Source organism: Podarcis melisellensis (genome assembly GCF_964234715.1).
Source record: "Podarcis melisellensis genome assembly, chromosome: 14".
Taxonomy (NCBI): Eukaryota; Metazoa; Chordata; class Lepidosauria; order Squamata; family Lacertidae; genus Podarcis; species Podarcis melisellensis.
The window spans coordinates 3,622,328-3,637,544 of NC_138546.1; the positions used below are offsets into that span (position 1 = coordinate 3,622,328).

The 15,217-nt window shown below is 42.2% G+C and overlaps 1 protein-coding gene across 1 annotated transcript in view; it reads left to right on the plus strand.

The window, feature by feature from the left end:
- The window catches only part of MAD1L1 (mitotic arrest deficient 1 like 1), a 456,297-nt gene that overhangs the window by 230,205 nt on the left and 210,875 nt on the right, over positions 1-15,217 (plus strand). Inside the window, exon 15 of the mRNA XM_081889171.1 lies at positions 4,649-4,739. Within this exon, the coding sequence (XP_081745297.1) occupies positions 4,649-4,739 (91 nt within the window). The remainder of the gene's footprint in view (positions 1-4,648; positions 4,740-15,217) is intronic.

The window sequence follows — 15,217 nt, forward strand, 5'->3', positions numbered from 1 at the left end:
TTTGAAATGACAGACAATATGGACTGGATTGACATTTGGAGAGTGAGAAACCCCTTGGGAAGGGAAGGAACATTTTTCTCTGAAGCCCAACTGACTTGGACAAGAATCGACCAGATATGGATAACTAGAGGTCTGGCACCTAAGATCAGAAAGGTGGAAATCTGCCCAAAGACATGCTCCGACCATAACGCACTGAGAATGGACATGACATTGATTCCAACCGGTTCCTTCAGATGGAAGATGAATGATGGCCTGTTTAGAGATCAGGAGATCACTAAGAAGGCCCAAAAAGCCCTAAAGGATTATTTTGAGATCAATATGAACACCACAGTGGAAAAAAGAACTATCTGGGACGCAAGTAAGGCCGTGATGAGGGGGTTCCTGATACAACAGAACACAGTAAAGAAAAGGAAACAAAACGAAAGGAAAGATAAAATTTTGGAAAAAATCAAGGAGTTGGAGAAGAAGTTAAGACTTAATCCGAAGTCCCAGCCGATTCTGAGAGAAATCAAACTTTACCAAGCACAATATTGTAAACTGATAAATCAGGAAATAGAATGGAAAATCAAATTAATGAAACAAAAAACTTTTGAGTCGGCTAATAAATGTGGAAAACTGCTAGCTTGGCAGTTGAAGAGGAGACAAAAGTTAAACACAGTGACAAACTTAGAGATTGAAGGAAGATGTATCCAGAACCCCGGAGAGATTAGAAAGTGTTTCCAGAGATATTTTAAAAAATTATACACTCAAGGGCCACAAGATGAAGCAGCGATTAAACAATTTCTAAAGACAAATGGACTGGCAAAGTTGTCAGAAGAAAATAGATCAATTCTGAATGGCAAAATAACACGACAAGAGATTGAGCAGGCCATCCAAAATATGAAACAGGGCAAATCACCAGGACCAGATGGGCTGACCTCCAAGTACTATAAGACATTGAAAGACTATTTGATACAACCACTGATGGAGGTCAGCAATGAAATTTTAGAAGGGAAGAAGGCGCCAGAATCGTGGAAAGAAGCTTTCATCACATTGATACCAAAATCGGAAACTGAAAAGACACAGCTTAAGAACTACCGTCCCATCTCCCTTTTAAATGTGGATTACAAAATATTCGCAGACGTTTTGGCAAGTAGATTCAAGAGGGTTTTAAACAAAGTAATCCATAAAGACCAGGCAGGCTTTCTCCCAGGTAGACATATGTCTGCCAATACAAGGAACATTATAGATATATTGGAGCTTTTACAAACAGACATAAATACTAAAGCTGTTTTAATTTTTATAGATGCGGAGAAGGCCTTTGATAACATATCCTGGAAGTTTATGAAAGGGAATCTAAAAGAAATGGGAGTGGGCCGGGGGTTTGAGAATGGGATTGATGCAATATATTCAGAACAAAAGGCTAAACTGATAGTTAACAATGTGGTTACAGAAGAGTTTAAAATTGAAAAAGGAACACGACAAGGCTGTCCGATTTCCCCGTTACTATTTATCTCGGTCCTGGAGGTGCTCTTGAACACGATTAGAGGGGACAGGTTGGTGGAAGGGATACAGGTCGGAGCGAAACAATACAAACTTAAAGCGTTTGCAGATGACTTAGTTTTGACATTACAGGAGCCAGAATCTAGTACGAAAAGAGTACTACAACTAATCCAGGATTTTGGTCGGGTGGCGGGATTTAAACTAAATAAGCAAAAAACCAAGGTGTTGGGAAAAAACTTGACAGATATTGAGTCGGAACGGTTTCAGAGAGAGACAGAGTTAACTGTGGTTAAGAAAGTTAAATACCTAGGGGTAAACATAACAGCAAAGAATTTGAGTCTGTTTAAAGATAATTATGAAAAATGTTGGTCTGAAATTAAGAGAGACTTGGATAGCTGGTCAAAATTGAAACTTTCATTGTTAGGTCGAATAGCTGCTATTAAGATGAATGTATTGCCAAAAATGTTATTTTTGTTTCAGACATTGCAGATTGTAGATAAAACGGAGTGCTTCCGGAAGTGGCAGAAAGATATCTCCAAATTTGTCTGGCAGGGCAAAAAGCCCAGAATTAAGTTTAAGATATTAACGGACGCAAAAGAAAGAGGGGGCTTTGCCCTGCCAGACTTAAAGTTGTACTATGAAGCCGCAGCTTTCTGCTGGCTAAAAGACTGGCTACTTCTGGAGGACACGGATGTGCTGGATTTGGAAGGTTTTAACAATGCATTTGGATGGCATGCATATTTATGGTATGACAAGGTTAAGATCAACAAGGTCTTTAAGAACCATATTGTCAGAAAAGCAATATTTAATGTCTGGACAAGATACAAAGACTTATTAGAAAACAAAACACCGAGGTGGCTGTCACCTTTGGAGGCCAAGGCCCGAAAAAGACCCAATATGGAGGCCAATTGGCCAAAATATTGGGAAATACTAGAAAGGGATGGAGACAATTGGAAACTGCAGAGTTTAGAGAAAATGAAAGATAAAGTGCGAGACTGGTTACACTATGCTCAGATTAAGGAAGTGTTTAAGATTGATAAAAAGTTAGGATTCCAGGTGGAGAAATCGAAACTGGAGACAGAACTGCTAGAACCTAAGACCAAGGTACTTTCAAAAATGTATAACTTGCTGCTGAAATGGAACACACAAGACGAATTGGTTAAATCGGCTATGATAAAGTGGGCCCAGGATATTGGGCACAACATTATGTTTGAGGACTGGGAAAGGTTATGGACTATCGGGCTGAACTTCACAGCATGTAATGCTCTGAAGGAAAATGTAATGAAAATGATATATAGATGGTACATGACCCCAGTGAAATTGGCTAAAATATACCATTCGTCTGATAACAAATGTTGGAAATGTAAGGAAAATGAAGGAACATTCTTTCACCTCTGGTGGACCTGCCCTAAAGTGAAGGCCTTTTGGGAAATGATATATAATGAGTTAAAAAAGGTATTTAAGTATACCTTCACCAAGAAACCAGAGGCCTTCCTTCTGGGCATGGTCGGCCAGAACGTGTTAAAGAAGGATAGAACATTTTTTATGTACGCTACAACGGCGGCAAGGATACTTATTGCTAAGAGCTGGAAAACCCAAGATCTACCAACACTGGAAGAATGGCAGATGCAGCTGATGGACTATATGCAACTGGCTGAGATGACTGGCAGAATCCGCGACCTGGGAGAGGAGAGGGTTGAAGAAGACTGGAAGAAATTTAAGATTTATTTACAAAAGTACTGTAATTTGGTTGAATCCTAACAAGGAAGCCAGAGCAGAAATAACTGTCTACCATTAAATTATAATTTTTTATTTGAGTTTAACCTAAATATTGCACTTAAGAGTATAAACAAGATGATAATTTGCTTGGAAAATTCGTTTTTAATGATGAGAGTGGAAGCGGGAGACGTGAGGGAGTCCGCAATAGAATGAAAAGATGTTATGAAACCTATTTTGTTTGTTAAATATGTATCTGTAAAAAATCTTAATAAAAATTTTTATAAAAAAAAAAAAGAGAAACTGACTCCTGATTGTGATCAATTTTGTAGTGAATGGGGTGAAAGAAACACATTATTTCCTGCTGTTAAGTGCAGAAAATATAAATAATCTACAGTGTAGCAATTCCGATGACTGGCTTCTCATAAGGTGTCAGCAAGAAAATCTTACTTGTCTCTCAGGAAGCTTACTTAATCCTACTTGCTGACAAACAGGCTTTGCTGATTTAAATAAACATTATGAATACCATTTTCAAAGACATTTTTTTTAAAAAAAAAAAACTTTTCTAGACAGAACAATCAAACAAACTCTTAAAATCTTTAAATCACAAAATGAAAGCCTTTTGGTTATTTCTTCATTATCCTGTATAAAGGTGGTTATTATAATCATCACCATCACCACAATTATTTGTTTATTTATACCCTACCTTTTCCCCTGACGGTACTCAAAGCAGCTTATGGATGAAAACAAAAATTGCTAAAAACATAGGGAAAACGATCATTAAAGAATAATTAAACATTAATAGACTTAAACTATTTGCATACATAAAATATGTTCAAAACATACAAATAATTACAATAAAAACAGCAGAGCTTTATTATGGAGGCTCTCAGTATTGGAGGTCACTGGACTGACAGGGTTGCTTAGACTGTGGGCCTGCAGAGAAACAGCCCATCTCCCAGCATATAAGAAGCATTTATTGACAGAAATCAAAATCCAAAGATTTTAATTGTTGTTAACTGTCCTAGGTAAGGAACCAATGACTTGCTCAATTCATTGTAACTCTTGAGCAGGAGTGGGAAGATGTGAGACTCCAAATTCTGTTGGACTCACTCTTATTTGCTCTAGCCAGCATGCCCATTGGTCAGGAATGATGCGGGCTGGGAATCCAGTAAAATCTGGAGGGTCACAGATTTCCAGTTCCTGCACATGAGAAACGAGCTTCCTCTTGGGTAGGAGTTCTACAGGAGGGGAACCACCATTCTTCCTTCTTGCCTGTTCAATAAATATGAGACAGAGGCAGTAGAAGACCTTGGTTGGCCTGAGGCTGAAATTTTTCCTTGGCCACATGTGATGTTCACTGCTCAGCATTTCTCTCAGTTATTATGAGACTTATTTGTGGCACAGGTATCAAAAGCAAAGGTTCCAGTTTGTCTCTTTCCCCCCTTAGATTAAAGATTGAAGAACTGGAGACTGAACGAAGCCAGTTGAAAGAGGAGAACAGAAACCTGGAGATGAAGATGGAACAGATTACTCTTCAGGTAATAGCATCAGGAAGCTTGTCATGGTCTGGCTTACAGCCCTTGGACTGATGACTGGGGGTGGTATCTGGTATTTCTGCCCTTCCTCAGCCAGGAACAACGTTTCAGATGCTGAACCCATCCTGCACTCTCATCTTTTCATAATGATGTCATACTAGGGTATTCCTCATAATATTTAGTACACTCCAATAAAGACCCTGGAGTATTTTCTGTTATTGGATAACTGGATAATGTTTTGTTCAGAGGCCTGGAATGCTTAGAAATAAGAATCAGAGTGCAGACTAATAATCAGATGTAGAGTTTAATGTTACAATTAATTCCTTGAATGCAGGCATAAGCAAAGTCCTATTTTTCCATACATCCACAGCTTCACATTGAGAGTCTAAGGTGCCCTCAGATATGGAGCATCTCTTCTGGCTATTATTTCTTGTCTCTACTGACAGATCTGTCCTCCATGGATGTATCCTGTCTTTTTTTTTTTTAAAAAAAAAGTGACATGGATTGTTGGCCATTGTAGCCACCTGGAGGAGTGAGTTCTATAGTTTCTTAGAAGTACCACTTTTTCCATTGTCTCTGATCTGCAGTTACATGGCTATTTCCAAATTTTTTCTGCTCTGATTGACTACATTTCTTCATACTCTCCCTACAGTATTTCAGTTATGGTTTTATAAATATCTTTCATGTTCCTGCATTGTTTTCCAGCTGGGGGAAAAATCTATTCAAAAGGTGTGAGGTCCTGCTGTTGATAATCCCCTTTGTGCTTTCCTGTACTACATACATACATACATACATACATACACACTTACGAATGTACATACATAAATTTGTTTATTATGAGGCTCAATTAGAGTTGAACAAATGTCTTAAATATGGATGCACCATCAGTGATGGAAATACCCAGCTATAACCACTCATAGAGATAATGGATTTTGAGCAGCAAAATTTGCTTTCTGTAACTGTCGGGTACAAACTCGACCATGTGTTATTGTCCCTTCCATGCCATTCATGAAAGTGTTATGGTGTAATTTAAGACTGCATAGGATTATGTCCATCATCTGGTTCTGTGGCTGTCACCCCAGAGAAGGAGGAGGGAGCAGTTGTGTAAAGTGGTTCCCCACCCCCAACTCGTTCATGTCCTCAGTAGGCCCATGAGGTAGGTCACTATTGTTCCCATTTTGCAGGTGGGGAACTGAGTCTAAGAAGACAAGTGACTCGCCCACGGCCACCTAGTGAGTCCATGGCTGAGCTGGAGCTTGAACCCTGGTCTCTCAGGTCCAAGTGCAACTCTCTGTCCACTGGAGCGAATGGACTTCTACTGCTGATATTGATCCCGTTACTAATTGCAAACCTGTGTTTTGTGCAAGCCTGATGCGTCTCTTGGCTTCTTCTATGTTCTTGAAATCAGACCACTGAGGACAGCTTCCAAGATTTCCTACTATAACTATATTCTGTTCACTGTCCAGGCTTATTTGGGAAGAACTCAGATGCTGCCACATGTGAGTTGGTAGCAAAATAAAAATGATTGTTTTGCTTGTATTTGAAGTGACACCAACACATATCCTAAATGCATTGATCTTTCGTCTCTTCTTTCCTTCTTGAAACTGACAAGGATTCTTAACTGAAAGTTAGCAGAGAAGTAGACACAAATTTGATGCAGAGGACCTTGTAGTATTGTGACACAAATACTTTGCAAGCGGTGGGGTGGGGGAGCCTTTTTGCACACTCTTCCTTTGGAATCCTTACATCCACCCCAACTAATCTCATTTTATGAAGGCACCACTTACTTTCTCCCTTCTGAAACAGTGACCTGTGTGGTGGTGGTGGTGATGGAATAATTCTTCTCAGAACATAGATAAACAATAACCAGCAGTTCATTTTGAAATTTGGTTTTTTAAAATACTTGCTGTTTGTGAAGAAGAGAAAGCAGAAATTGTTGTAGAAGTAAATGATATTGTGTGTTTTGCTTCCTTACTGCCCATCTTTCCTGTTAATAGCAACTTTTAAGGTGTTTATTGTTTGAGGCCAACTCATGAGACTGAGGTTTGTTCTTCTCAAAGTGAAGGTGGTGCTGTTGTCTCTGCCTTTCTTACTTCTCTTAGGTGCAGCAACCACAAAATTGTTGTGGTGTTCTGTTCAATTTAATTTCCATCCCTTCCACTACCCCCCATTGCTGTGTACATTGTTTTGTGGTGGTGATGTTTTTGTTTTTCTTCTCTTAAACAACCACACACACACACACACACACACACACACACACACACATATTCTATTACTCAGATTTCAGGCAGACCAGACCATTGATTTTATCTTGACACCTATTAGAGGGGAATCAGATTTCTCTTTTATTATCAATCTTGAAGATTGGGATGTGCGGGGGGCGGTGGCAGTGGGGAGAGCAGGGAGTGATGGCTTTGATAAAACAGGGAGATGAGAGGTGCTGAACGCCTTCGCCAAGCCATGTTTGGTGTGAATCCTGTCATCCAGCTCTCCTTTAATTGGGCTGCTGTCATAAAAAGTTGATGAAAATGTTGGGTTTGTTGTTTGGATGCCCTAGTCTCCAAGGAGTGCTTATAGCAGCTTTGGTTCTCCAGCAGGTTACAAGCTCATTTGTCTCATATTTCATGTGATTTCCTTGTCTGCAGATAGCTGTCAGTTCACAGCTCTGGGGCAGCATAGTCTAGTCCTCAGCCATTCTCTGTTTGCATTTGGGAAGTTTGGCAAGGCCTTCTCTATTCACAGGCCGTGCCTTTAAACCAGTCCTTAACATCCTTCAAGCAATTAGCTTCCCAGGTCTGCCTCCAGCAGGAATGATTGAAATCTTTCTGCTCCCATTTTGCTAATTATCCCATCCTTTTACACTCTTCTAATAAAAGGAAGATGTTCTTCCCTGATCTGGCCACACTGGAAGCAGGACTAAAGCATCGAAAAGGATTGCCAAAGAAGATTTCAAGTGTTCTTTAACTTAAGAAGGGCTGACACTATCCTATGAAAGTGCTTAGGTAGCTCATAAAACTCACTGATTTGAACATCAAATTTATTGTTTGCAGATTGCAGGTCCAGTTGTGACTGAAGCAGGCAGCCTAGGATGGTTATCATCATCATCACCATCATTTTATTTGTATGCCGCCTTTCCATAGTTAAAACAATGCTCAAAGTGGCTTACAACATGACAAGATTTACATAATTACCAACATAACAAAAGCAGTAAGTAAAACACATCAAAAAGTACACAACCAAATGGAAAACAATTTCCACATAAATCATAAAATCGAAAACTAAGAATACAGCATTAATATCAATCACAAAACAAAAACGTAGCCCTCTCTGCCCAGCAGCAGCAGCAGCAGCAGCAGCAGTCCTTTATGGAGCCTGTCAGGCCCCGCCCCAGCCAGGTGGAGAGAAGCAGGGCAAGGCCCTTCAGGGTCCTAACAGGCCAGTCCAGGGCAGCTGCAGTAGCAGCAGCAGGTCCCAAATGGTACTATTAAACATTTGGGGTTGCTCTTAGTAATCCCACTATGGTTCTGCTGCAGATGTGCATGCCTTCTGGGCAGGTGCAACTGATACCACGTATGAAGGTAGCACTTGGTTCTTGGTGACAAGACTGTGCCCTGCACCTTAGCCTCCAACTCTGCTGCCACCTCCTCTAGTTCATCCCACCCCTCACTTGTCAAAACCCCTCACCCTGAGGAGGCTCTCTGTTCTGCAGGAGAGAGAGCCAGCAGATCTGCTTCTGCTCTGACATTGAGAGTCTCAAGAGGAAGAACTTTGTCCTCCATCCCTAGGTGCCCACCTTGCATCCCATCTGCTTCTTCCTCCTCTTCTCCTTCCTCTTCTTGGCAGTCTGGGGCTGCCAAAGCATGCCAGATCCTGATGGAGCTGAAGGGCCCATGATAAGAGCTGGTATGCTCAGCATCCAGGTGATAACCGTTCCCCAGATCTTCTATTGACGTCTTCATAGAGATATAAATGGCATTGGGGACAAAATCAGGCTCCGTGGCACCCCATAGATCAACTGCAAGGAAGCTAAGGCACAGTCACCCATCAGATTCTCTGTAATTGACTAAAACTACTGTAACATAGTGCCCTAACCTACTGGTTTAATCAGAAGGTTATTGTGGGTAATGATATCCAGAGCCACTGAGAGCTCTAGGAGAATCAATAAGGTCCCATCCCCCCTGTCATTCTCCCTCCCTCTAAGAAGGTGATCAGGGTGACCGAGGCCAATTCTGTCCTCCAAATGGGTCTGAACCCTGACTGTACTGGGTCAAGATAATTAGCTTCATCCAAGAGTAGACCATCTGCAGTAGAACCACCAACACCCTCTCAGTCACTTTGCCCAGAAAATGTGCATTGGTGACCAGGCAGTAATTGGCATAAATGTGTGGTTCCAGGTGAGTTTTCTTCAGGTATACCCACACCACTACCTCCTTGGGCTAGCAGGGACCATCACATCATGCAACAAAGTGTTTGCCATGCCCTGGATACATCCATAAGCCTGAATTTGTGGGGCCACCTATAAATAAGCCTGGTAAATTCATTTGGCTGTGTTAGGTGAAGCAGTAAATTAGCATTGCTCTAAATTCATTCCGTAATATGGTATTTTATTTATTTATTTTGTACAAATAATTAAATCAGAAATTTTCTAGGTATCTTTTTACTGTGTGGTTACAGTCTTCTGCCACATAAACACACTGATGCTGTAGAGAGGGGTTTGTCCAGCAAAGGTGATATAGAGAGTAAGAGGAGATGGTGGTGATAATGATGATGATTCGTAACATTGCTTTAGAGTCAATTGCACAGGAGAGGCTGTACAGATACAGAATGGAAAGAAGAATCAGCTTGTGCCTTGAGGGCTTGCTGTCTCATTTGCTCCAGAGGAACCTAATTGAAGATCCAAGTTCACTTCCAAATGAAATAAAGCCTGAATTCCCCATAGGCACCAGCAGGCTTTATCACAGAAGCATATCTCATAGCCTTTCCACGTACTAAATATCTGTTTAATTCTTGTCTCACCTGTGACATCAGCACCACACACAGCTGGGAATCAGTGAAGGCACTTGCAATTCTAAAAATATCCCAGGCAGCAGAGTGTGGAACTGCACTGCTTTGGAATATGTGCGGTGGAAAATATTGCATTAATCCCTGGAGTTGGATGCTGCAGCTATGGCAAATGGATGGAGCTTGTTGGGTGTTGCATATTCCCATTGGCCGCTACTTGTGACCAAAAAAGAAAGAAAGAAAGAAATGTACATTCTTGGCTGCAGGTAGCAGATTTTGAAATATTAAAAGGCAGCAAATTGTCAATTGTTTTTCCATATTTTTACTGTTTGGATTATCTCCCTCAGGCACTAAAGTATAGTGGGCTGCCTCTTCCAACGTGTTTTGACTTGACCTACAGCTTGTTAACTAGTGTGTGTTTGCCATTAAATTACAAGCCCTCAAGGGTTCAGCATGAGTTATTTGAATGTTGCTGTGCTGTTTTGCTTTTTTAAAAAAACAACAACAACAACCAACAACTCACTTTTATTTGTTGTGTGTGAAAGTCCTACAAGTCTAGGCATATCTGTGGTTCTGCAATACATATATTCTCTTATGAAAATAAATTGCATGGATTACACAAATGTATTGGGTTGATGTAATTTATATAGATGCACAATTTGGGACAAGTTAGGTTGGATGTTTGTGTGTGTGTGTTTCTGTCTCTTTGTGTAATGAGCACAATACATAGTAAAAGGAGCATAGTTATGGAATTGCCTGCTGAAAATTAAAAGAAGGCAGTATATGCAGCAGGTTGTTTCTGATGTATATGTGATTCAGGCACATGCCATGTTTGCAGACACCTTTGTCTGCCATCAGTCTTGGGGCCTGAAGCCAGCTCCCTGTAGAACACGTCCTTGGGGATACTGCCATTTTCCAGTTGGTGGACATGACCAAGCCAGTGGAGACGCCATTGAGACAGGAGTGTGCACATGCTGGGAATATGGGCTTGGGAGAGCACCTCTTTGAGATTCTCTCCTGCCATGTGATGCCCAAATTCTCGAGACATCGCTTCTGGTCATTGTAAGTTGCCCCTGACACACTTCCATAAAGCAGCATGCTCGATACACAAGCCTGGCAGACCTCCATCTTGGTGTTGGACATTCGCACCATATTCTCCCACACCCTTTTGGAAAAGCAAGCCATTGCTGTAGCTGCCTTGCAAATACACTTGTTCATCTCAGCATTGATGGAGAGATTGCTGGCTATGGTGTAACCCAGTAGAAAAAGTCGCTTACCACCTCAGGTGTGTAGTCACCAATGCTCATCCCTGGAGTACTAGTGACGTCTGATCCAGGACATTGATCTTCGTCAGGGTGGTGGTGAAGCCAGACTCCCTGCAGGCAAAACCACAAACCAGTTGCTGACCCCTGCTGTAGAGCTTCCTTGGAGTGTGTTGTCAAGGCTGCATCATCTGCAAACAACATCTCTAGGTTAAAGACCCTTGACTGATACTTGGAAATCCAGAAGTGAGTTGAATATTGATACTGGCGTTGCAACAACCAGCACTGCATTGCAAACAGTTTGATTTTCTTCCTACTTTACTCAAAACTTGGTATTAGCAAGTGATGAAATTGAGATATTGATGACTGTGTGCAGCAGGCTGTATAACACCTGACATTTGTTCATACTCTTGCCTTGTGTGGGGACAGGTTGAATTATGGCTGGAGGCGCCATCCACCTCCACAGCCTTTCTCTCCTGCCTACCCCCTTGGCTCTTGACACCTAGCTGCAGGCGGCATTGATTTTCCTTCACTCCTATAAAAGTCTGTAGCATGGATATTACTCACTGTTCAGATCTTTACTGCTAATAAAAACCTCAGGTTACAGGAAGACGGGAAGAGTCAAGAATTGCCAGGTGATGGTGCCCCTGTGCACCCTAAATCTTTGATAGCTTTGAGGGAATAAGACGGGGTATGTGTGGCTAGAATGATGGACAGAAATAGGTCCTAGTATTATTTAAAATTGTTCCTTTGTCTCCCGGCTTCAGCGGCTGCTGCCAGAAAGAGGATAGCCTGTGGTGACTGCTTTGCAATTGGCTCTTTGGGCGGGCACGAGATATTCCAAAAAGTGGCTTAGTTTTAAATCACTTTCAAGGCAGAGGCCTCTTCTGCAACACCCCCTCCCTTCCAGGTCCTTGAAAGAGCTGGCAACTTGAAGCCAGGAAATAGAGGATTGATCAAATCAGTGCTTCTTGGTGAAGTGGGAGGAAAGACTTCTGAAGAGTTCTCAATTAGCATTTATTTCTGCAAGGAGTCCTGTGTTTACAGGCAGTGGGGTGGCTGGTAAAGTGTTCCTTATGCAAATACAATTCTCCTGCCTTCCCTTCTTCAGAGTTGTAGGGGAATATATATATATATATTCTTCAAGTTCTGTGGCTGCTTCAAGGAAGATTTATTTAAAAATCAGCTGTGCTGTGACTTAATTGGATCCATATGCTTAGAGAGGGAGCTTCCACTAGTTAGGGCCACTTCTAATTTGTTCACAGCTGGTTGGTGGAGGGAAAATTCTGGTTGCAGCTCAGAGGGGGGCGGGGACAACAACATCTCTTAATCTTTAAGACTCATAAGGCTTCGAGCAAGGAAAGCACTGCTGCTTCTGGAGTGTGATGTTTATCTGCATTTCCAGATGCCTTGCAGTGATGGTTTTATTTCTGCTTGAGAAGGATTAGCAGGAGGGTGTATTAGTAAACATGGATAGTTAAGTGAAGCTATCCTTTCCCAGAAGAGGACCAAAACTCCAAGATTTGGAGGATAGGCCTCCAACAAGTTGGTAAGACATTTCTCTAGCCGGTAGGCTCCCTCTTGTTCCCCACCCTTAAACCCACCTTCATAGCCCTGAAGACCTCTGGTCTGTACTGGTGCTGAGTAGCCCTCCACAACGAAGCACCCACCTCATTTCTTGGTATTGGAGGGGTGATGGAGTGAGTCTAGGCATCTTTGCCAACCCGCTGCCCCCCAGAGGTGTTGGACTGCAACTCCTACTGGCGCCAGGTTAGTAAAGCCTGGTGTAGAAGAGAAGAGAGAGAAGAAGAAGAGTAGTTTTGGATTTGATATCCCGCCTTTCACTCCCTTTAAAGAGTCTCAAAGCGGCTAACATTCTCCTTTCCCTTCCTCCCCCACAACAAACACTCTGTGAGGTGAGTGGGGCTGAGAGACTTCAGAGAAGTGTGACTGGCCCAAGGCCACCCAGCAGCTGCATGTGGAGGAGCGGAGACACGAACCCGGTTCCCCAGATTACGAGTGTACTGCTCTTAACCACTACACCACACTGGCTCTGGTGCAGGTGTAGGTCAGGTTCTCTTTAGGGCAGGCATAGGCAAACTCTGCCCTCCAGATGTTTTAGGACTACAACTCCCATCATCCCTAACAGGACCAGGGATGATGGGAGTTGTAGTCCCAAAACATCTGGCAGTCCGAGTTTGCCTATGCCTGCTTTAGGGGAATCCACAACAGATCCTTCTGCATACAACCAGAAATTCCCTCTCTATACACAGCTTCTCCCTTAATCCAGTCTTTGATAACTTATTTAGAGGTTAGGACCTGGTGCAAATGTGAAGTTACTTGACAGATTCACTGTTAGGCAGTAAGCAGGACTGACAAGCACATGCATCCATTTACACTGCCAGGAAAACAAGGTGAGAAGCCATCCTGTCAAGGTGCCCTTCTGTTAAGCCATTAAGGACTCCCTTCAGTCTCCCCCTCCTTGCCCCTTTTCACAGGCTTCTTTTTCACAGCTTGGACTCCACAGCACTGACCAGCCTGTTACCAGAACTTCAGTCACTTAGGAATGCAGGCAAGCTGCATGCTAACCTGGCAGTTTAAGAATTCGTATGTGAATTTTGTACAGTGTGAGTCAGCAGACTGTTGGGGCGGAAACACCTCTGCTTGAAGAACCACGTAGGTTGATTAGGATTAATTACAAATTATCAGGAGCTGAAAATACACAGCAGGGGACTCGGTGTGATTGTCATTAAAGAAGGAAATATGCACATGGGAACAAGCCTGTGTGCGTGTGTGTGTGATAATTTCAGTACTACTTTTGAAAGTCGGAATATAAATGTTTTAAAACTAAAGAAAACTGCTTGTGCCCCCCTCCCCCCTCCCCAAACACGTACACTAGAATAATCGGACTTGTAAATAGCCACTCACCTGTTTTCCTATGCCAATTAAGGCAACCAAGCAAGGAAGTCTTTGCAAATTGGAAGGGAGATGTGTTTTCTTGTACTTCTTAAAAAGAAAATAAAAGCAAACTGTTGGTATGCCACGAAAGGAAAACTTAAATATTTGTGAGCAGACAAACTAGCGAAATTTCCTCTGGACTAGTAGCATTTGTTTGCTAGTGTGATGTTTGTACCAGAATGGGGAGACCCAGGTTCGAATCCCCCCTTTCTATCCAGATGTGCTTGGGCCGGTCAATATACCTCAGCCTAACCACATAGGAAAGTTTATCTGTAAACATCTCTAATATGAAACACCTTGGTGCCTATACGTTAATTCATTTTCCCTCCATGTTAAATAACACTTGCCCTGTTTATACTCACAGCATCCCTGTGAGGTGGGCTGTGCTGAGAAATCGTGACTGTCACAAGGTCAGCCAGTGAGCGCCATGACTGAGCAGAGATTTGAGCCCCAGTGTTGCCTGTCTCTCTTCTGCCACTAACTACCACACCACTCTGGTTCTCTTGGGCATGGAGTTTTATATTTGCAGAGCAAAAGTCTTCACAACACGCAGTGACTTAAAAAGGAGTGAATTTGTCTTCTATTAAATCCACAAAGTTCCCAGATTCACGGCTCACGAGGGAAGCTGTTTTAGCATCTTTCTGTAGCTCACTTCAGTGCTGGTTAATATTCACCTTATACATTTCACATGATGTTGCCAAAATGCACAAACATTTTAGCCTCCTACTTCAACCAAATGATATATGACGAATCCCTATCACAGGAGTAGATTGACCGGGGTGTGTGTGTCTGTTTTCTGGGAGAGAAGATATACTCTCCTTGGCTGGGGGTGTTCTTGATATCTGCATTTACTACACCAGGGGTCCTCAAACTTTTTAAACAGGGGGCCAGTTCACTGTCCCTCAGACACTGTTGGGGGCTGGACTATAGTTTGGAAAAAAGGGTGCCTTTAGGCACCAGGCAAAAACGTTCCATTTTGGCCAGACTTTTGGTTGATTTGATTGACATCCTATGCCCTTTTTAAATGTAGTTTTCGGGGGGGGGGAGATGTTATTGAGTTGTTATTATTATTATTATTATTATTCTATATAGTGGTTTTAGATTTTGATTATGTTCTGTGAACTGCCCTGAGACCTCCAAGTATAGGGCAGTATATAAATTCAATTATTAATAATAATGACTCAGTGGCAGTCCCAAATTCAACCCCTGGCATCCCCAGGTGGCGTTAGGAGAGCCTCCTTCATGAAACCCTGGAGTGCT